Source organism: Lolium perenne, chromosome 7, assembly GCF_019359855.2.
Source record: "Lolium perenne isolate Kyuss_39 chromosome 7, Kyuss_2.0, whole genome shotgun sequence".
Classification (NCBI taxonomy): domain Eukaryota; kingdom Viridiplantae; phylum Streptophyta; class Magnoliopsida; order Poales; family Poaceae; genus Lolium; species Lolium perenne.
This window is the reverse complement of record NC_067250.2, coordinates 147887864-147910875: the sequence shown is the minus strand read 5'-3', so window position 1 is coordinate 147910875 and position 23012 is coordinate 147887864. Positions and strand designations below refer to the sequence as shown.

Here is a 23012-nt window from a genome sequence, read left to right as displayed (position 1 = left end):
CATTCTTTTACTTTTATTGTTGAGTCAGTTCACCTATTTCTCTCCACCTCAAGAAGCAAACATTTGTGTGAACTGTGCATTGATTCTTACATACTTGCTTATTGCATTTGTTATATTGCTCTGCATTGACAACTATCTATGAGATATACATGTTACAAGTTGAAAGCAACCGCTGAAACTTAATCTTCCATTGTGTTGCTTCAATACCTTTACTAAGAATTTATTGCTTTATGAGTAACTCTTATGCAAGACTTGTTGATGCTTGTCTCGAAAGTACTATTCATGAAAAGTCTTTGCTATATGATTCAATTGTTTACTCATTGCATTTACATTGTTTCAAATCGCTGCATTCATCTCATATGCTTTACAATGGTATGATTAAGATTATGTTGGTAGCATGTCACCTCAGAAATTATCTTTTATCGTTTACCTACTCGAGGACGAGTAGGAACTAAGCTTGGGGATGCTGATACGTCTCCAACGTATCTATAATTTCCGATGTTCCATGCTTGTTTTATGACAATACCAACATGTTTTGTTCACACTTTATATCATTTTTATGCGTTTTCCGGAACTAACCTATTGACGAGATGCCGAGAGGCCGATTCTGTTTTCTGCTGTTTTTGGTTTCAGAAATCCTAGTAACGAAATATTCTCGGAATCGGACGAAATCAACGCCTGTGTTCCTATTTTTCCCGGAACCATCCAGAACACACGAGAAGGGCCAGAGAAGGGGGAGAGGGCCACCAGACCACACCCCGGCGCGGCCAGGGGGGGGGGCGCGCCCCCCTATGGTCTGGGCAGCCCAGGCCCCCTCCGACTCCGACTCTTCGCCTATTTAAGTCGTCGTGACCTAAAACCTCGACACCAATTGACGAAACTCCAGAAAGACTCTGTGGGCGCCGCCGCCATCGCGAAACTCCAATTCGGGGACAGAACTCTCTCGTTCCGGCACCTGCCGGACGGGGAATTGCCCCCGGAGCCATCTCCACCGCCGTCTTCACCGCCATCTTCACCGCCATCGCTGCCCCCATGATGAGGAGGGAGTAATTCACCCCTGAGGCTGAGGGCTTCGCTGTAGCTATGTGGTTCATCTCTCTCCCATGTACCTCAATACAATAATCTCATGAGCTGCTTTACATGATTGAGATTCATATGAGTTTTGTATCACAATTTATCTATGTGCTACTCTAGTGATGTTATTAAAGTAGTTCTATTCCTCCTGCACGTGTGTAAAGGTGACTAGTGTGTGCACCGTGTGGTTCTTGTCGTAGGCTATGATCATGATCTCTTGTAGATTGTGGAGTTAATTATTACTATGATGGTATTGATGTGATCTATTCCTCCTACATATGCATGAAGGCGATAGTGTGCATGCTATGTTAGTACTTGGTTTAGTCTTTTGATCTATCTTACACTATAAGGTTACTAAATATGAACAAATTGTGGAGCTTGTTAACTCCGGCATTGAGGGTTCGTGTAATCCTACGCAATGCGTTCATCATCCAACAAAAGTGTAGAGTATGCATTTATCTATTCTGTTATGTGATCAATGTTGAGAGTGTCCACTAGTGAAAGTGTAATCCCTAGGCCTTGTTCCTAAATACTGCTGCGTTACTACTGCTTGTTTACTGTTTCACCGTGTTACTACTGCTGCAATACCACCACCATCAACTACACGCCCGCAAGCTATTTTCTGGCACCGTTGCTACTGCTCATACTTATTCATACCACCTGTATTTCACTATCTCTTCGCCGAACTAGTGCACCTATTTGGTGTGTTGGGGACACAAGAGACTTCTTGCTTTGTGGTTGCAGGGTTGCATGAGAGGGATATCTTTGACCTCTTCCTCCCTGAGTTCGATAAACCTTGGATGATCCACTTAAGGGAAAACTTGCTGCTGTTCTACAAACCTCTGCTCTTGGAGGCCCAACACTGTCTACAGGAAAGGAGGGGGAACGTAGACATCAATGATCCATCAACATAAAACCAATACACATGAGCTTAACATTTCATGTTCCTGTTCTTAATTAAAACCTAATATGATTCACTAGTATCACCTAGGTATAAACCCTAACTTGTTAATTGGATTAGTACCATTGATCACCACTCCTACATACAATACCATTAGAATCAACCTCAACCATCAAACCCTAGTAGAACTATAATGATAAACCCTAGTACCAACCTTGTGTAGCAATTCACATCACATGCTCCTATTCAATTAAACCCTACTTAGTAATTGATAAGCCACTTAGCTTAGAAGCAATTAGATACTACTTAGTAAAGCAATTGTGAAACCATAGTAAACCTTAATAGCTAATTTATAGAACCATATTAAATAACCATCCTTTGATATGATGTATATGGGAAACCATAGTTATAACCTTACCAATACTTGGTGTATAGAAACCCATTCTATTTAAGGACCCAATTAGTTTCTATTAGTATAACTAAATGAACTCAATAGTAAACCCTAGAGTTACATAGCACCTATATATAGTAGTTCATGTTCTTATTTAACCTGTTCTTCAAAAGTTATTCTTTTGAAGTACAAATGTCAATCAAACCATAGAAGCCATAATTCTTATTTGAAATACTTATTAGTTCTTAAACAACATGTTCTTCAAAAGTTATTCTTTTGAAGTATAGCATAAGTAATCATCAACCATGACCCGTAGAACTTAAAATTGACAACTGTTCTTTACATATTATTCCATCACTATTCTGTATGTGTATGATTGTTATGGTGTCTAATATCACTTGGTTATGATGCTAATATAACCAAACCCTAATAAAAACCTAGTTTGAGAACCATTCTAAAAGTGCAATCAACCCTAAGGAAATCTTTACAACTCATACATCCTAAATCATCGAGGTTAGGTTACGCTCGGGACGATTGCATCTCATACTATGCATTATAGCATCTTTGCCAGTTCTTTAAACATTGTCCTTACCGGACGATGATGGTATTTCAGAATTTGGAGTTATCACGTATCGAAGCTTTTTCCTGCATAATCTTGCAGTCAAGAAAGGCAAGTTCATCGCTTGCTCATGTCATTTGATTATTTGTATCAAACTATATGCAAAGTACTATACTTATCACTCATGCATTGAAAAGCAAAGTATTATTTTACAATTATGAATATGACTATGTGGTGGGCAATGGAACCATGGTATGTGTTGATATGGTGGAGGTTCCATTGCATGGGTTATATCACCCTAGGATTAATTACCAATGCCGTCCAGTGATTCTAGCGCCGTACAAACCGCGTTGACCATGAGATCTATAATGGCTCTGGGGAAGCCAGCCGTATCTTTTCCCTTCTGCACGCCAACGGATCGGAGAGCCGGTGGGGTGCTGGAGGCACTGCCGCAATAGGTTGGGATAGCCTTTTAAATCCCCATCCATTAGTGATGATAAGCTCTACGATCTATGAGGGATTGTCCGGAGTACACCATGAGTAAAGCCGTATTATCGGGGGAAGTCTACTGGAGGTGTACGGTTGGACAAAAGGGTGGGTTTGCAGTCGCGAAGAAGGCGGTGTGGGCTTGGATCTTACACCTGGCCTCACACCAAAGGAAGTGTGGACGGGAAAGCTTGCACCTGGTTGGCAACAAGGATAAGGTCTCTTATGGGAAAAGTAACGCACCTCTGCAGAGGATACTGAATTGTGACTGTCACTCCCTGTTCCGGGAAGGGAACTGCGAACGCGGCAGGAAAGGAACTCCACGAAGTTCTGGTCAACCTGTGAAGACTGACGGGCATAGTTTTCAGAATAAAATAAACCTTTTGAAGAAATGTTTACAAAAACTTGCATTGACCTATGACTTTCTGGTCTATGGCTGTAGCTAGTGCATGATACACATATTTCCTAATATGAACTTGCTGAGTACGCTCGTACTCATTCTATCTCGTTTGAACCCCCTTCTTAGAGCAATGCACGAAGGAGAAACTACCGTGGAACTCGAAGACAAAGGAGTCAACTGCAACAAGATGAGGAATCCAATCAAAGAAGTCAATGGAGTTAACTTCTGCATCAGTTATAATGGAAACCTAGACTAGTAATAGAAGGGAATCTTTCCCTAATCCTAGCACCTAAGTAGCTAGATTTCTATAGCAAGCCAAGTAGCTCTTGAACTTGAGTTAGTAATAAGATAGACTACGAGTCGTTCTTCTGGAGCTTTATTTGAAGTTTTACCTCACTGTAAAGTAGGAGGCTGTATGGATCTTATGTAAACAGTTCATGTGTACTTCTATAGACATACCTTGGACTCGCATATGTTTCTGTTGTACCACTCTGAGAGATGTAATATGAGTGGAACGGTGTTTCACTTGTGTTATGTCAACGACTTGTGTACTACACCATGCAGTGGTACGCTGGGTCATCACATTGATGTTTTATCCCTAGTGGCAACAGCACATCCACAACCTTAGAACTTTCTGTCATTGTCCCAGATTAAATGGAGGCATGAACCCACTATCGAGCATAAATACTCCCTCTTGGAGTTACAAGTATCAACTTGGCCAGAGCCTCTACTAGCAACGGAGAGCATGCAAGATCATAAACAACACATATATGATAGATTGATAATCAACATAACATAGTATTCCATATTCATCGGGTCCCAACAAACACAACATGTAGCATTACAAATAGATAATCTTGATCATGTTAGGCAGCTCACAAGATCGAACAATGATAGCACATGAGGAGAAGACAACCATCTAGCTACTGCTATGGACCCATAGTCCAGGGGTGAACTACTCACACATCAATCCGGAGGCGATCATGGTGATGAAGAGTCCTCCGGGAGATGATTCCCCTCTCCGGCAGGGTGCCGGAGGCGATCTCCTAAATCCCCCGAGATGGGATTGGCGGCGGCGGCTCTGGAAGGTTTTCCGTATCGTGGCTCTCGGTACTGGGGTATTCGCGACGAAGGCTTTAAGTAGGCGGAAGGGTAGGTTTAGGGGTGGCACGAGGGCCCCACACACCAGGGCGGCGTGGCCCCACCCTTGGCCGCGCGGCCCTAGTGTGGCGGCGCCTCGTCGCCCCACTTCGTAATCCTTTCGGTCTTCCGGAAGCTTCGTGGAAAAATAAGACCCTGGGCGTTGATTTCGTCCAATTCCGAGAATATTTCCTTTGTAGGATTTCTGAAACCAAAAACATCAGAAAACAACAACTAGCTCTTCGGCATCTTTTCAATAGGTTAGTGCCGGAAAATGCATAAATATGACATAAAGTGTGTATAAAACATGTGAGTATCATCATAAAAGTAGCATTGAACATAAGAAATTATAGATACGTTTGAGACGTATCAAGCATCCCCAAGCTTAGTTCCTACTCGTCCTCGAGTAGGTAAACGATAACAAAGATAATTTCTGAAGTGACATGCTATCATAATCTTGATCAATACTATTGTAAAGCATATGTAATGAATGAAGTGATTCGAAGCAATGGTAAAGATAATGATTAAACAACTGAATCATATAGCAAAGACTTTTCATGAATAGTACTTTCAAGACAAGCATCAATAAGACTTGCATAAAAGTTAACTCATAAAGCAATAGATTCTTAGTAGAAAGTTTTGAAGCAACACAAAGGAAGATATAAGTTTCAGCAGTTGCTTTCAACTTCAACATGTTTATCTCATGGATAATTGTCAACATAAAGTAATATGATGAATGCAAATAAGCAAATATGTAAGAATCAATGCACAGTTAACACAAGTGTTTGCTTCTAAGATGGAAGGAAGTAGGTAAACTGACTCAACATAAAAGTAAAATAATGGCCCTTCGCAGAGGGAAGCATGGATTGCTATATTTGTGCTAGAGCTTTTATTTTGAAAACAAGAATTTTTTTTGTCAACGGTAGTAATAAAGCATATGTGTTATGTATAAGACATCTTATAAGTTGCAAGCCTCATGCATACTATACCAATAGTGCCCGCACCTTGTCCTAATTAGCTTGGATTACATGGATTATCATTGCATAGCATATGGTTTACCAAGTGTCACAAAGGGGTACCTCTATGTCGCCTGTACAAAGGTCTAAGGAGAAAGCTCGCATTGGATTTCTCGCTTTTGATTATTCTCAACTTAGACATCCATACCGGGACAACATAGACAACAGATAATGGACTCCTCTTTAATGCATAAGCATTCAACAACAGATAATATTCTCATATGAGATTGAGGATTATTGTCCAAACTGAAACTTCCACCATGGATCATGGCTTTAGTTAGCGGCCCAATGTTCTTCTCTAACAATATGCATACTCAAACCATTTAATCATGATAAATCTCCCTTACTTCAGACAAGACGAACATGCATGGCAACTCACATGATATTCAACAAAGGTGAAATAGTTGATGGCGTCCCCAGGAACATGGTTACCGCTCAACAAGCAACTTATTAAGAAATAAGACACATAAGTACATATTCAATACCACAATAGTTTTTAGGCTATTTTTCCCATGAGCTATATATTGCAAAGACAAAGAATGGAATTTTAAAGGTAGCACTCAAGCAATTTACTTTGGAATGGCAGAGAAATACCATGTAGTAGGTAGGTATGGTGGACACAAATGGCATAGTTTTTGGCTCAAGGATTTTGGATGCACGAGAAGTATTCCCTCTCAATACAAGGCTTAGGCTAGCAAGGTATTTTTGAAGCAAACACAAGTATGAACCGGTACAGCAAAACTTACATAAGAACATATTGCAAGCATTATAAGACTCTACACTGTCTTCCTTGTTGTTCAAACCCTCACCAGAAAATATCTAGACTTTAGAGAGACCAATCATGCAAACCAGATTTCAACAAGCTCTACAGTATTTCTTCACTAATAGGTGCAAAGTACATGATGCAAGAGCTTAAACATGATCTATTTGAGCACAACAATTGCCAAGTATCAAATTATTCAAGACATTATACCAATTACCACTTGTAGCATTTTCTGTTTCCAACCATATAACAATTAACGAAGCAGTTTCAACCTTCGACATGAACATTAAGAATAAAGCTAAGAACACATGTGTTCATATGCAACAGCGGAGCGTGTCTCTCTCCCACATAAAGAATTCTAGGATCCAATTTTATTCAAACAAAACAAAAACAAGAACATAAAGACGCTCCAAGTAAAGCACATAAGATGTGACGGAATAAAAATATATTTTCACTAGAGGTGACCGGATAAATTGTCGATGAAGAAGGGGATGCCTTGGGCATCCCCAAGCTTAGATGCTTGAGTCTTCTTGAAATATGCATGGATGAACCACGGGGGCATCCCCAAGCTTAGAGCTTTCACTCTCCTTGATCATATTATCATCCTCCTCTCTTGATCCTTGAAAACTTCCTCCACACCAAACTCAAAACAAACTCATTAGAGGGTTAGTGCATAATCAAAAATTCACATATTCAGAGGTGACATAATCATTCTTAACACTTCTGGACATTGCACAAAGCTACTGAAAGTTAATGGAACAAATAAATCCATCAAACATAGCAAAACAGGCAATGCGAAATAAAAGGCAGAATCTGTCAAAACAGAATAGTCTGTAAAGACTAATTTTCTGGGGCACTTAACTTGCTCAGATGAAAATGCTCAAATTGAATGAAAGTTGCGCACATATCTGAGGATCACGCACGTAAATTGGCAGATTTTTCTGAGTTACCTACTGAGAATACTACTCAAATTCGTGACAGCAAGAAATCTGTTTCTGCGCAGTAATCCAAATCTAGTATGAACCTTACTATCAAAGACTTTACTTGGCACAACAATGCGATAAAATAAAGATAAGGAGAGGTTGCTACAGTAGTAACAACTTCCAAGACTCAAATATAAAACAAAAATACTGTACTAAAATAATGGGTTGTCTCCCATAAGCGCTTTTTTTTAACGCCTTTCAGCTAGGCGCAGAAAGTGTGAATCAAGTATTATAAAATGACGAAGCATCAACATCATAATTTGTTCTAATAATAGAATCAAAAGGTAACTTCATTCTATTTCTAGGGAAGTGTTCCATACCTTTCTTGAGAGGAAATTGATATTTAATGTTACCTTCCTTCATATCAATAATAGCACCAACGGTTCGAAGAAAAGGTCTTCCCAAAATAATGGGACAAGATGCATTGCATTCAATATCCAAGATAACAAAATCAACGGGGACAAGGTTATTGTTAACCATAATGCGAACATTATCAATCCTCCCCAAAGGTTTCTTTGTAGAATTATCAGCAAGATTAAGATCCAAATAACAATTTTTCAAGGGTGGCAAGTCAAGCATATTATAGATTTTCTTAGGCATAACTGAAATACTTGCACCAAGATCACATAAAGCATTACAATCAAAATCATTGACCTTCATCTTAATGATGGGCTCCCAACCATCTTCTAGTTTCCTAGGAATAGAAGTTTCACGATTTAATTTATCTTCTCTAGCTTTTATGAGAGCATTTGTAATATGTTTTGTAAAGGCCAAATTTATAGCACTAGCATTAGGACTTCTAGCAAGTTTTTGTAAGAACTTAATAACTTCAGAGATGTGACAATCATCAAAATCTAAACCATTATGATCTAAAGCAATGGGATCATTGTCCCCAATATTTTGAAAAATTTCAGCAGTTTTATCACAAGCAGTTTCAGCAGTTTTAACAGTATCAGGCAGTTTTTCACGCTTTGCATTAGGAGTAGAAACATTGCCAACACCAATTATTTTACCATTGATAGTAGGAGGTGTAGCAACATGTGAAGCATTAGCATTACTAGTGGTGGTAATATTCCAAACTTTAGCTACATTATCATCTTTAGAATTTTCTTTTTTTTCCCACCTAGCACGCAATTCGGCCATCAATCTAATATTCTCATTAATTCGAACTTGGATGGCGTTTGCTGTAGTAACAATTTTATTATCAATATCCTCAGGTTTAGCGGCCATTTTATTAATTAAAAAAGATTGTGACGCAGACATGTATGAGATTCGGTTTTCAGCATTTGAAAGCTTAGTTTGCAAACTCGAAATCTCCATATTCAAATTTTCAAGTTGATTTCCAATATTTTTCAACAAGGCAGATTGTTCATTCATAGTTTTAGTAAACAATTGATTTTGCTCATATTGTGATTACATAAAGCTCTTAGTAGATCTTTCAATTTCTAACATCTTTTCCTCATTAGGCGAAACATATCTACCATAAGAATTACCATAATCATTACCACTAGCAGGATATGGCCTATAGTTGTTGTTACCCAAATTATTCCTATTAGCATTGTTGTTGAAATTATTATTTTTAATGAAGTTTACATCAACATGTTCTTCTTGAGCAACCAATGAAGCTAAAGGAACATTATTAGGATCAACATTAGATCTACCATTCACAAGCATAGACATAATAGCATCAATCTTATCACTCAAGGAGGAGATTTCTTCAACAGAATTTACCTTCTTACCTTGTGGAGCTCTTTCCGTGTGCCATTTAGAGTAATTAATCATCATATCATCAAGAAGCTTTGTTGCCACGCCTAGAGTGATGGACATAAAAGTACCTCCAGCAGCTGAATCCAATAGGTTCCGCGAAGAAAAATTCAATCCTGCATAAAAGGTTTGGATGATCATCCAAGTAGTCAGTCCATGGGTAGGGCAATTTTTAACCAAAGATTTCATTCTTTCCCATGCTTGAGCAACATGCTCATTATCCAATTGCTCAAAATTCATTATGCTACTTCTCAAAGATATAATTTTAGCAGGAGGATAATATCTACCAATGAAAGCATCCTTACATTTAGTCCATGAATCAATACTATTCTTAGGCAAAGATAGCAACCAATCTTTAGCTCTTCCTCTTAAGGAGAAAGGAAACAATTTTAATTTTATAATGTCACCATCTACATCCTTATACTTGTGCATCTCACATAGTTCAACAAAATTATTAAGGTGGGTAGCAGCATCATCAGAACTAACACCAGAAAATTGCTCTCTCATAACAAGATTTAGTAAAGCAGGTTTAATTTCAAAGAATTCTGCTGTAGTAGCAGGTGGAGCAATAGGTGTGCATAAGAAATCATTATTATTTGTGCTAGTGAAGTCACACAACTTAGTATTCTCAGGAGTACCCATTTTAGCAATAGTAAATAAAGCAAACTAGATAAAGTAAATGCAAGTAACTAATTTTTTTTGTGTTTTTAATATAGAGAATGCAAACAAGACAGTAAATAAAGTAAATGCAAGTAACTAATTTTTTTGTATTTTTATATAAGAAAGCAAACAAAGCAGTAAATAAAATAAAGTAAAGCAAGACAAAAATAAAGTAAAGAGATTGGAAGTGGGAGACTCCCCTTGCAGTGTGTCTTGATCTCCCTGGCAACGGTGCCAGAAAACTGTCTTGATGACGCGTAAAGCACACGCCCGTTGGGAACCCCAAGAGGAAGGTGTGATGCGTGCAGCAGCAAGTTTTCCCTCAGTAAGAAACCAAGGTTATCGAACCAGTAGGAGTCAAGGAGCACGTGAAGGTTGTTGGTGGCGGAGTGTAGTGCGGCGCAACACCAGGGATTCCGGCGCCAACGTGGAACCTGCACAACACAATCCAAATACTTTGCCCCAACTTAACAGTGAGGTTGTCAATCTCACCGGCTTGCTGTAACAAAGGATTAAATGTATAGTGTGGAAAATGATGTTTGCGAAGAACAGTAAGAACAAATATTGCAGTAGATTGTATTCGATGTAAAAGAATGGATCGGGGTCCACAGTTCACTAGTGGTGTCTCTCCAATAAGATAAAGCATGTTGGGTGAACAAATTACAGTTGGGCAATTGACAAATAAAGAGGGCATAACAATGCACATACATATCATGATGAGTAGTGTGAAATTCAATTGGGCATTACGACAAAGTACATAGACCGCTATCCAGCATGCATCTATGCCTAAAAAGTCCACCTTCAGGTTAGCATCCACACCCCTTCCAGTATTAAGTTGCAAACAACAGACAATTGCATTAAGTATGGTGCGTAATGTAATCAACACAAATATCCTTAGACAAAGCATTGATGTTTTATCCCTAGTGGCAACAGCACATCCACAACCTTAGAACTTTCTGTCACTGTACCGGATTAAATGGAGGCATGAACCCACTATCGAGCATAAATACTCCCTCTTGGAGTTACAAGTATCAACTTGGCCAGAGCCTCTACTAGCAACGGAGAGCATGCAAGATCATAAACAACACATATATGATAGATTGATAATCAACATAACATAGTATTCCATATTCATCGGGTCCCAACAAACACAACATGTAGCATTACAAATAGATGATCTTGATCATGTTAGGCAGCTCACAAGATCGAACAATGATAGCACATGAGGAGAAGACAACCATCTAGCTACTGCTATGGACCCATAGTCCAGGGGTGAACTACTCACACATCAATCCGGAGGCGATCATGGTGATGAAGAGTCCTCCGGGAGATGATTCCCCTCTCCGGCAGGGTGCCGGAGGCGATCTCCTGAATCCCCCGAGATGGGATTGGCGGCGGCGGCGTCTCTGGAAGGTTTTCCGTATCGTGGCTCTCGGTACTGGGGTATTCGCGACGAAGGCTTTAAGTAGGCGGAAGGGTAGGTTTAGGGGCGGCACGAGGGCCCCACACACCAGGGCGGCGCGGCCCCACCCTTGGCTGCGCGGCCCTAGTGTGGCGGCGCCTCGTCGCCCCACTTCGTAATCCTTTCGGTCTTCTGGAAGCTTCGTGGAAAAATAAGACCCTGGGCGCTGATTTCGTCCAATTCCGAGAATATTTCCTTTGTAGGATTTCTGAAACCAAAAACAGCAGAAAACAGCAACTGGCTCTTCGGCATCTTGTCAATAGGTTAGTGCCAAAAAATGCATAAATATGACATAAAGTGTGTATAAAACATGTGAGTATCATCATAAAAGTAGCATGGAACATAAAAAATTATAGATACGTTTGAGACGTATCACTTATTGGCATGGCTCCTCCGGCGCCAGCAAATCCAAAGGAGAGAGCTCCCGCCGGCGCGTCTTTCTCTTGGATCAGGCTTAACTTTGGACAATGTCCGGACGGGGCCAACGAGGACACTATCATGACGTACACCCGCGTGTACTTATGGTACATGATTTCGAGGACTCTCTTTCCTGACAGTGGGGGGAAGCTGGCCCATTGGTGTTGGCTGAAGGCGCTTACGGTGTTGGAGCACCGGTGGAGTTGGGGAACAGCGGCACTTGCCTACCTCTACCGGCAGGTGATGATTTGTTCTATGTATTATTTTCCTATAGTAGTGTGCTAGACAAAGTACTAACCAAATGTCTTATGTACGCAGTTGGATGAAGCTTGTCGCAGGACTGGGAGCGGCGGTATTGGTGGATGCTTCCTCCTACTTTCCGTATGGAGCTGGGACCGCCTATCAGTTGGGCGGCCTAGGACACTCACCGAGAGGCCATGGCCTCATCACCATGAGAACCTTGATCGGGAGCCGACTTGGGCATATCTTTGGGACAATGTCTCGGAGATGACGAGCGATCCAAAGATCATGTACAGGCACTACACTGAGGAGTTGGACACTCTTACCGCTGAGCAGGTAACTGATCACTCTTTTGCAATCCGAATTCATAAATTCTACTGGCATGTTGTAAATTCTGAAATATTTGTATGATACAAGTGGATTGGGAGCCATATGGTACCTACTACCGTATTGGCGCGGCGATGCCTGACCTCAACCAGAAGTGCACGGAGGAGGCACGATTCTGGCGTATGCGCTGCCCACTCATATGCATGTGGCTTGTTGAATACCACCAGCCGCACAGAGTGATGAGACAGTTTGGGCTGTATCAGGAATGCCCACCTCAGTGGCAAGACACGGACAAGGTGCTTCATAGGTAAACTTCTGGAATCATGCGATGGAAGATTCTTGATAGAAGAGGTAGAATCTAATATCTTGATTCTTGCAGGCTTGATAGGCAGCGGCACAGGAAGATCACAAATTGGCCAGTCCATCATAGCGGCCACGTCGCAGCGTTCCAACACTGTTTGGAAGCGACACGGACTGCTGGCCCTGTGGAGATTGTGCCTCACGACTTGGCCGCTTTCAACAACTACCTCCAGTGGTTCCATGAAAACACGCGTATCGAGTTAGTGAAGCACGCGTATGATGAAAACATCTTGGACAACCCCATCGAGTTCGATGAGGTTGCGCAAAGCCAGCACGACACCTTTGCTCGCAGAGGGAGATCGACTTCTATTGCTTCCGAGCTGAACTTCGTGGTAATGGATTCTCTCACTAACTAGTACATCATCTAGATTGCCATGTGCTCGCTTAAATTGTGTATACTATGTTTGTCACAGCGGTCGGAGATCCAAAGAACAGCTGACGAGTGCGAGGTTATGTGGGAGCAGAGCCTTAGAGATGAAAAGTCTGTCGGACCGTTGCGGCATTTCATTAAGGTATGATCACCAACTTTGAATGTACGCTATTATGTTCTGGTGGCTTTGTAACCATGAGTTCCATGACGCAGAACACTGCACAAAAGATACGGCGGTTAGCCAACTTGCTAGGTTGCCGCGAAGGCGAAATTCCTACATCCTCTTCTGAAGAGCCGGAGGTATGGACTATTTTGTTGCTGTCAAACATGTTCTTACTAATTTCAACTTTTGTAATCTCATGTGTTCATGTTTGTGAAGATTCCTGACGACAGCGAAATTTTGAGTCAAAGCATTAGTCGCGGCAAGAAGCAAGCCCCACGGTCAGCTTACCAGTGGAAGCCAAGGGGCAAGGCTCCAAACCGGTACACTCCGAAAGATTATGTCAACCGAGGAAAGAAGGTTGTCATTGAGGAGGATGAGGGGCCGCCGCGGAGATCATCTTTGTCGAGGATGAGGAACGACGAGCCGTTATCTTCAGAGGAGGAGGAGCAGGAGGAGCAGCAGCAACAAGAGCCACGGCAGCGGACGAAAATGATGGCCGTCCGGAAGCAACCCGTGAGGACGGCACGTCGAGGACGATACTAGGATGTGCTACGTGTTGTTGTGAACTCTATCTTCATAAGTATCGAGTTGTGAACCCTATGTCATTTCGAACCATGTCTGTAATGCTACTTGTTGTTTGAATCTACGTGCTACGATGTGAGCTATGAAGTGTTATATGTGTATGTTCTGAAATTGCTACTTGTTGTGTCCAATGTTGTACTCAAAACTGTTGGAGTATGGTAGGATTTTTCATGGTTTTAACACAAGCCAATGTGTGGCGCCCTTCCCACTGGCGCCACACTGCACTGTATAGCGCCCGTGGCGTCGGCGCCACACATGCCAACATATATCAACTTTTGGGTCGAAAACATCCAGGGGCTCCGGACGATTAGTCCTTAGCCGTTTTGGCGAGCCTCTTTGTGTGGCGCCCGTGGCATCGGCGCCACACTGTGAGGTGTGGCGCCCGTGGCATCGGCGCCACACAAACAGGGTCGCAAAACGGCTAAGTCCCAGACGATTTGTCTTACAATATGTTTTGGCCAATTACAAATGCATGTGTGGCGCCTCCTGCCATGTCGGATCGGCGCACCAGCTCAGCGTCGAGGGCGCCACGTTGGCTGGGTGTGTGGCGCCGGCAGGACGGGCGCCACACTGGCATAAGGGTTAGATGGGCGCCACACAAAAGGGTTAGATGGGTGAAATAGTTTGCCCGCAGGGTCAATCTATGCTATAGCTGCAACAAAGAGTTATTTTTGTGTAAATGGGCCAGAACAAAGTAGGAGCGAGAAACCAGGATCAAGTAGAGAAGAGAATATAGGAAACTAAAGCATACATATATTTGCCAGCTGTTCATCGACTGAGATTTTATAAATCTCAGTTGACTGAGATCCAGGTCCTCGTTGACTGAGATCCAATTATGATTATTGGATCCAGCATACATATATTTGCCACCACTTACGGACAGAGATTTGGTACATGGATACCAGTGGCCTTGTTTTTTAAATAAATTAAAAATCATAATTTTGAGTTTCAAAAAATTCTGAAAAAAATCTGCATATATCTAATAATGTATCCCACAAACGTGTAAAATGTCAATTTCAAATACTTTATATTTTAAGCTACACAAAAAAGACAAAAGTGCAGATCTGAGTAGTCATTTTCAAATCTCCAAAAACATGTCAGATTTTGTTATTTTTTCTAGCACAAAGTAAAAAAGAATTTTGGGTTGAGATTTTCTATGATTGTGAGATGTATCACTAAAAATCTACAGAATTATTTTTCAGATTTTTTGATAACTAATAACCAAAAGCACTTTTAGGCCACTTACCCTCCTCTCCCCCTGATCAAGAATGTTCCTTGTTGGAAGCTGGAACAACTACACATCTTTCTTTCTTTCTTTTTTGAGCAAGAACTGTAGGGCAAAAGCACCACAACATTTTATTTATTTAAATGAGGACATAAAATTTACATATTAACAAGGAAAAAAAGAAAAAAAGGGTGTCAATCCATCTTGACCAAAGCTCAGAATGTTTACTCTTCACCCTATGCCCATGCAAGGTTACTTCATGAATAAAGGCTCTTCTCCATGATCTAAAAGAAGGCATTATATTTTGGAAAATGGTCGCGTTCCTCTGTATCCATATATGCCAGGCCGCAAGAACCACTATCTCAGTGAAAAACGGGTGCTCAAACCTTTTCTTGGTCAAGTAAAATACCTCCTCAAACGTGTCAGCTAGCTGCCACTCGATCTGCAAATAGTTCCATATCCGAGCACTAAAATTGCAGTAGAAGAATAGATGCATCCAGTCTTCAGTTTGGTGACAAGGGCACAATACACACGTATAAACATTGGTAACGTTCCAATTTCGCCTTCTCAGCATATCCCTTGTATTAAGTCTATCATTGACCATCAACTAGGCGAAAACTTTTATTCTAAGCATCACACTGCTTGCCCATATCGACTTGTTGATGTTACTGGACACCACTTTCCTGAAGCAATGCTGATAGTATAAACTAGATGAGTATTTCCTCCAGCCCAAATAGTATGCCATTCATCTTTGCCACCAATGTCAAGCTGGACGGATGAAAGAATACTTTCCAATTGCAGAAATTCTTGGTGAGCTTGTTGAGACAATGGCAACAGAAAAAGCTGGGATCTGTCCTCGTGCAGTACCACCTGTTGGACCGAAAGATTTGGATCCAAGGCAGTAGCACCTGTTGGACCGAAAGATTTGAACTACACATCTTCCGTACGTCCAGACTACTTGTAGACAGTAGCAGTACATTGTTATCCACGTGTACTAGACAAGTTACCACCTTATTCTGAACAACATAGAAACAGCTTGATTGCAACAGCAGTAGTAGCCCGGAATCAAGTACTACCTGACAATTATGTAAAGTATAACTACAGCTCCTTTGTGATCTTATTCTGTAGCAGTGACAAATGGCCCGAGCTAAACTAAAGGCTATCCAGATGGAAAAATTGATTCCTCGAGAAATTCTTTCACTGGCCAATAATTTGGTGTCAACAAGTCATGTACCAAACATGTTGGCAGTTTGCTGATACTAGATTACTAGGGGAACAAAAAAAAATTAATAGGTGAAGGCATCGCCTTAGTTAAGATCATATTATGTGTGATACAACCAACTCTTAACAAGCTCGAATCAGTTAAGGTCAATAAACATGTATTCCAAGATGCCCATTGCTGACATGCTAATTCTGCATTGGATCTTGCAGATATGGACTATCATTCTGCCTAAACTAAGCCAGAGATCATATGCTTTTTCAACAAAATGATTGGTGCACGGTGCATATATTATTTTCAGGCCTGAGGTGAACAGGGAGATTGGGATATTTACCTCCATAATATTTGATGCAATATGTTTCATGCCATATACAAACTGAAGAAAAAGGACCGCATGCAAGAAACCCAGTTGAGCAAATCAACTAAACAAAACGAAATGTATTGTTAGCTCGGCGTCAAATGTGCAGACAATTCTGATGCACTGAAAAGTAATCCTGCACTACCTCTGACAGCTTCAAACCTTTGGTATACATAGAGTGACAACATGTTCTTCCTAGTTTATGGCCACCAATTTCCTACAACATTGTTCCCTGAAGATGCGCTGGAGGTTCTGCAGTAGTTGGACAACAGAATAACCGAATCACTACCCATTTTACCCATATGAACACTTCACATTATCTACACATTATTTGCCAGGGTTCCAATGAAAAGAATGTAAAACTCCTAGTACTGGCAGTCATCCATTCCTCAATACAGTCTGCCACGGCACTGTGCAGAACCACAATGGCAATATTTAACTTTGACAACGCCATTCACATCATGGACATGACCTATCTCGTAGTTATAGTCATAGGTCAGCTCCTGCAGCGGTGAAATATTCTCATCGGCAAAGAACATGATATGGGGCACTCTTTTGTCATCATGGTCCCAGAGAACATTCTGTGCGTAGAGGTTAGGGGAACAGCTATGGTTGATGAACCTTCCAATATTTCCATACTCAGCTGCATCTATTGTGAAGCCCTCATCATCTTCCATGGTCAGAGAGCGAGTGCCAGAAGGATTCAAACCTGGAATAGCTGATGGCATATCTTTCCAGATATCATAGTTCTGTCCTATATCAAACAAGTATTCGTCATTACTTATCTGGTTAGCTTCCTGGCCATGTAACAGCTCACCCACATACTCGCATATAAAGCTTCCAGCAGGGATAGACCTTAGGGATCTTACACCCCATCCTGTCTTGGCTGTCCTGAATACTTCCAGTGGTATTTTCATACCAAGCTGACTGACCCTGTTGTGGCATGAAGGAGGACACTTACAGGATGGACCACACTCAAATATGAGAGGCTTTGCATGGACAACTGCGCCGTTGAAGTTGAATGGGATTTCTCCTCCATTCTTCACAATACAAGTGCAGTTAGCAGAATCCGAGCAGCCATCGGTGCAGTCACAACCCTGACTTCTGTTTGCAGTCAAGGATGGACCTCTATTTCTAGTGATATATTTAAAAGGTGCTGGACGTGCATTGTCAATATTATTGATCACACATATGGGAGTCTTCTCCTTTCCTTGCGATATATCAGCTATGCAGATGCCTGGACGCACTATAGACTTTCTCAGCCCTTTAGCCACATGCAGAGGTAATTCTGGTTGCCCAGGAATCCTTTGTAACCTGTACTTGAAGACCCTCGAACCTGGCGGACCTTCTAGCCAGGAATCCACCACGTTATAGAGACCGTCATAAGTAAATGTTGAGACTTCTTTGGCCTTTGAATGGCTGCCTTCCTCTCTATTTGGACCTTTAAAACCGTGAATTACACGGACAGGCGTCTTTGTTTTGATACAATTCTTTAGGGCCAAGTTCCCACGCACAAGCTTTTGATCCTCATTCTCCTTCTTCCCAGCAGGTTTTCCTCCGGAGCCAGTGTATATTACTTCACCTGAGCTCGACAATTCATCAGGGTAACCTCCAGAAGCAACAATGCTTATGGCAATAAGCGTATCATTGTGATCCTTCATGGTGTCAATGCCTCCTTGGTATGGGCGGTGGAGACCAACAAGGGCCAACTCTACTCTGTACAGAAATTCATCGCCAATTTCAACACCAGGGACTTCACCCATAATAGCCCCATGTTTGGTATAGCTGGGCAATGTTCTTATTATTTTATCAGCTGCAAGATCAATTCTAGAGCTCTTAACAGAATGTTGTTCCGCATCTTGAACAAGAGTCCTGCATATGAACTGAAACTTCCGGCAAAGCATCTTGACTTTGCTCCGAGCATCAGCAGACTGGCCACCATGTTGCACGTGACGCCGTATTGATGGAACACATGAGGGGCCACTGAGGTACATCTTAAGCTTCCCTTCGTTACCACCAATTGCCTTCCAAATTCCATCATCACCATCCAAGGCGGAAGCCTCTTTGTCCTTCAATTTCACCTTGCTAGGCAATGCCGATGTAGGGGCGACATTCACGGGAAAATATTTATTTTGAGCTGGACCTATTACCTTCAACTTCTTCCTGGGGGCAAAGGATTCCTTCACAGTGGTAACAGACTCTGTCTCCTTGCCCGTAGAATAGGGTCTATCCAGATTAACCAGACTGGGCCTATGATTTGCTTCAACAGGTAACGGAACTGTTTTTCTAGCCGTGAATGTCACCTTACTTCTCATGATACCTTGGCCTTGTACCCCTTTCATGCTACAACTTCCAGACACTTCCTTGTCCTGAAGACATTCTTTTGGAGGACCCTCAGCAGAAGGTTTACTGGCAACCTTGGGTGAGCTGGCTTGAGACTTGTTCATCACCTGGACATCTTCAGCAACTGCCCATGATACAGCCTTCCCCTTGCTCTGCGGCATGTTTCCATGGATCTTCTCATTAGAAAACTGCCCCATAGAAGGTTTGGCGGCAACAACCGGAGGAACAGCACACTCGTGTCTACCAGCTTTAACTTGATAATACTCTTTGGGAGGAGCTTGAGCAGAAGGTTTAGTGGCAACCTTGGGTGAGCTGGCTTCACACTTGTTCATCACATTGGCATCTTCAGCGACTGCCCAGGATACAGTCTTGGCGCTGCGCTGCAGCATATTCTCATGGAGCTTCTCAGTGGAAGAATGGCGTATCGAAGGTTTCACAGCTACGACTGGCGGAGCAGCAGGTCCACGTGTACCAGCTCTAAGCTCATGCAGGTCCTTGTTGAGAGTAACATGGGACTCTTGGAGCAGGGCATGGTCGGTTTCTGTAGGAATCTCAGCATACATTTCTGTAGGAATCTCAGCATAATCTTCTGTAGGAATCTCGCCATCCTCCTGTTCTTGTACCTCTACTGTTCCACCCAAAGCATTCTTGCTCACAGCTTCCACCGTGCCCACGGCACACGCATCCGAACGACCACCGCTTGTAGCAACTGCACCCAACCCAGCATCAGCAGGCGGGGGTTCCAGCTGCAAAGCAACCTCACCGCCTCCTCTGGTAGCAAGTGGAATCGCCCCCACGTTCCTTCCGCAGCCAGGAGGGAAGCGGCGAATGGCAGATACCGTCCTCCGCTTCGGCGGCGGCCGCATGACGACCGGCGTCAACTCCTTCACCCCCAATTCAGCACTTCCAGCTGTTCTCCCCACGTCCTTCACCACAAAACCAGCAACTCCTTGTGCCTCACCTGAAGACGTCACCGCCGCAGCCTCTGGACCATGTTGATACCCATTTGAGACCGGAGCAGCACCATGTGCAGCCATCGGCGCACCTCCCAGACCAGCATTGGTAGGCGCAGCTTCCAGCCGCAAGCCACCGTTGCCAGCTGTTGCTATTCCCCTGTCTCTGACCGCCAAACTAGCAACCCCTTGTACCCCATCTGAGGAAAACACTGGGGCACCGACACCGTCTGCAGCCGTCACCTTGTCCGGGACACGAAAAGCGGCATTGGCATCTGCAGGCGCTGGTTCCAGCCGCAAGCGACCCTCCTCGCCGCCACCGGTGCCCTCAGGCCGAGAAACAGACGCCTGCTCCGGTATAGTAGTACTGAAGTCACCACCGGCAAGTGGGGCCCCAAGCCGCGCCCCGTCGTCGACCAGAGACGGCGCGTCCCTCCCGCAGCCAGGTGGGAACTGCCGCTTGGCGGAGACGGCCCTCCGCTTGGGCGGCGGGTACGGGGCGAAAGCCAACTCCCTTTTCCTGTCCAGTTCACCGACTCCCGCGCCGTCCCCGGCCAAACGTGCCGAGACCGGCACCGCATTCCCGCCCGCCGCCGCCGCTTGTTCCTGGGCTTGGGTTGGACCACGGGGCGGTTCGGCTTCGCCGCGCGCCCGCACGGCGGTCCCGCCCGCGGCGCGTGGAGGAGGCGGCGGGAGAGGGCGAGGAAGCGCGGCCGTGCGCCCGCAGGGCTGTGGGAAGGCGCGGACGCCCGTGGGCCTCGGCGGGCGCGCGGCGTGGAAGTGGAACATCGCCTCGCCGAGAGAGTCAGAGAGGTCAGTCAGTTCCGCCTGTCGATCGATCGACGCACCGGCACCTGCAGTCGGTGTCCCTAGGCTGTTTCGAACAACAACGGAAAAAAACCCGAATCAACTAGCCGCCAGCTGCGACGGCGCAAAATCGAAGCGGGTGAGGAGGAGGAGGGAGGTTAGGGGCGGCTGGGGACGCGCTCACCTTTGGGGCGGGCGGTGGCCGACGGCGGGGACGACGATGAGAGAGGACGCCGGCGAGATTAGGGGCGCGCTGGTTGGGGTTTTATTAGGCGAGGGGAATGCGGGAATTAATGGTGTGTGATTTGGTGGGGTCTAGGCTCGAGTTTTGAGGAGTCTCTTCAATTCAATTCTGCTGTGGGGAAATGCGTGGGCCTAATGTTGTGGCAGGTAGACAGGTGTCGGGCAGGGGCGGGTGGGAGTGTGGACTTGAGTCGGGTCGGGTGTGAGGCGGACAGAAGTGGACCGGGTCGCGTCCGTCACGCAAATCCGGCGTGCAACGGCTAGCTTCCCTTGTTGTACGGGGCAGCATGTGTGTCATGACCCAACCATTTCATCACCGACGCAGCAACCAACTCACCGCCCGGCTGGAGTCAAAGTTTTTTTTCTTTTTGCAAGTTGTGCATTCGTCGAATCAATCTGCCGACTCCATCCGCCGGTACCGGGACGCTACGAGCGCACACGCCTTTAAGAAGGAAGCGACATCGTGGTGCAGTCTGGGGTTTCCCTCGGTATCGGAGGAGGAGAAGAACAATCAAGGCCATCCTGAGGTTCGGTTGAACATATCATATGGAAGCAACAGATGGCCACACCACCGTCAAGAGGCGAGCCGCAACAAGGTCGCCCAAGCAGAGGGAGGCGCATACCACCGCCGAACAGGACTAAATAGTGGGGATCCAGCCTTCCACCAGCATCGCAATGGTGCCAAGCAGTCGGCGTCATCAGGCACCACCGCCACAAATTCCATCCCCAGATGGGCTGCGAGCAAGGGTGGAGCTCGCGGTCATGGCAGCAGGGACGAAGCCTCCACCGTGGAGAGGACGACATCCTCAGTGGCCGCACAGACATGCTCGCCAGCGGGAAGCCGTACCACCTTGTTGTCACAACCATGTTGAACCCCACGCGCCATCGCTAGAGATCTCGTCGCCAACATGCAAAGGAGAGTGCCCCGCCACCACCATCACCACTCGGGGTTTGCCGGGGTGAACCTGGCAGCGGCGTGGATAGGGAGCGGTAGAGGGAAGGGGATGACTCGCACTGCCTGGATGGCCGCAGCACAAACCTCTTAGGCTTGGGCGACGCGGGGAGAAAGGCAAGTGATCAAGGGTCAACATTTGATTCCACTCTCTTGTTTTTCTTTTTCTGAACTGAAGTAGTATACAGAAAGCAAGGCTTCACGGCGGAAACTCAAAACGGAAGCCGAAACTAGACAGCTAGCTCTTTATTTTCAAACGTTTAAAATAATTATTTATTTTTTAAGAAAAACTATGATAAAATTTTGTATGTAGCCAATAATGTATACTACCTAAATGCAAAATCTCAGTACTAACTATTTTATATTTTAGGCTCTGATTTAGTACAATTTGAGACATTCAAAGTATAATATATTACTTACTATGTTCCCTTTTAATTTTGACTCTGATTTAGTACAATTTTATATTAAATTATAGTTAATTAAAAGCAAACGGATGGAGTATATTCTACTACCTTCGTATCAATTTTTGTGTACATACTGATATATTTACACACATTTAGTTATGCATCCATCCATAATTAAATAAAATAAATAGCGACATTTATATTTTTTAAAAGGAAGAGAGTACAAGCCCATAAAAAAAATCTTAAGCAGTTTCGTAGTCATCATATAAGAATGGTTGCGTGCTGTTTCCCAAATTCGTACTCTCGGCTCTCCATCGACGACGACAAAGCTAGTCGGTTATTATTCCCTGACATACTCGTGTTGGTACTCTTGCTGATGTTGTATGACTGCTTTAATGGTTGCGTGCGTGCACGCAGCCTTGCATTGCGGCTCAAAAAATTATGGGAGAA

General features: G+C 43.8%; 1 protein-coding gene across 1 annotated transcript; it reads right to left on the bottom strand.

The window, feature by feature from the left end:
• Window positions 1–16925: 16925 nt before the first annotated feature.
• LOC127303807 (uncharacterized) lies at window positions 16926–21273 on the bottom strand. The gene is made up of 2 exons (XM_051334508.2): window positions 21148–21273; window positions 16926–21030 (listed from the first exon to the last, which is right to left on the bottom strand). The coding sequence occupies exon 2, from the start codon at window positions 20943–20945 to the stop codon at window positions 17250–17252; it is 3696 nt and encodes a 1231-aa protein (XP_051190468.1). The 5' UTR covers window positions 20946–21030; window positions 21148–21273; the 3' UTR covers window positions 16926–17249.
• Window positions 21274–23012: the final 1739 nt, after the last annotated feature.

Excerpts from the sequence above, each read along its gene's own strand:
- LOC127303807 (XM_051334508.2), bottom strand. The coding sequence starts at position 20,945 with ATGTTCCACTTCCACGCCGCGCGCCCGCCGAGGCCCACGGGCGTCCGC.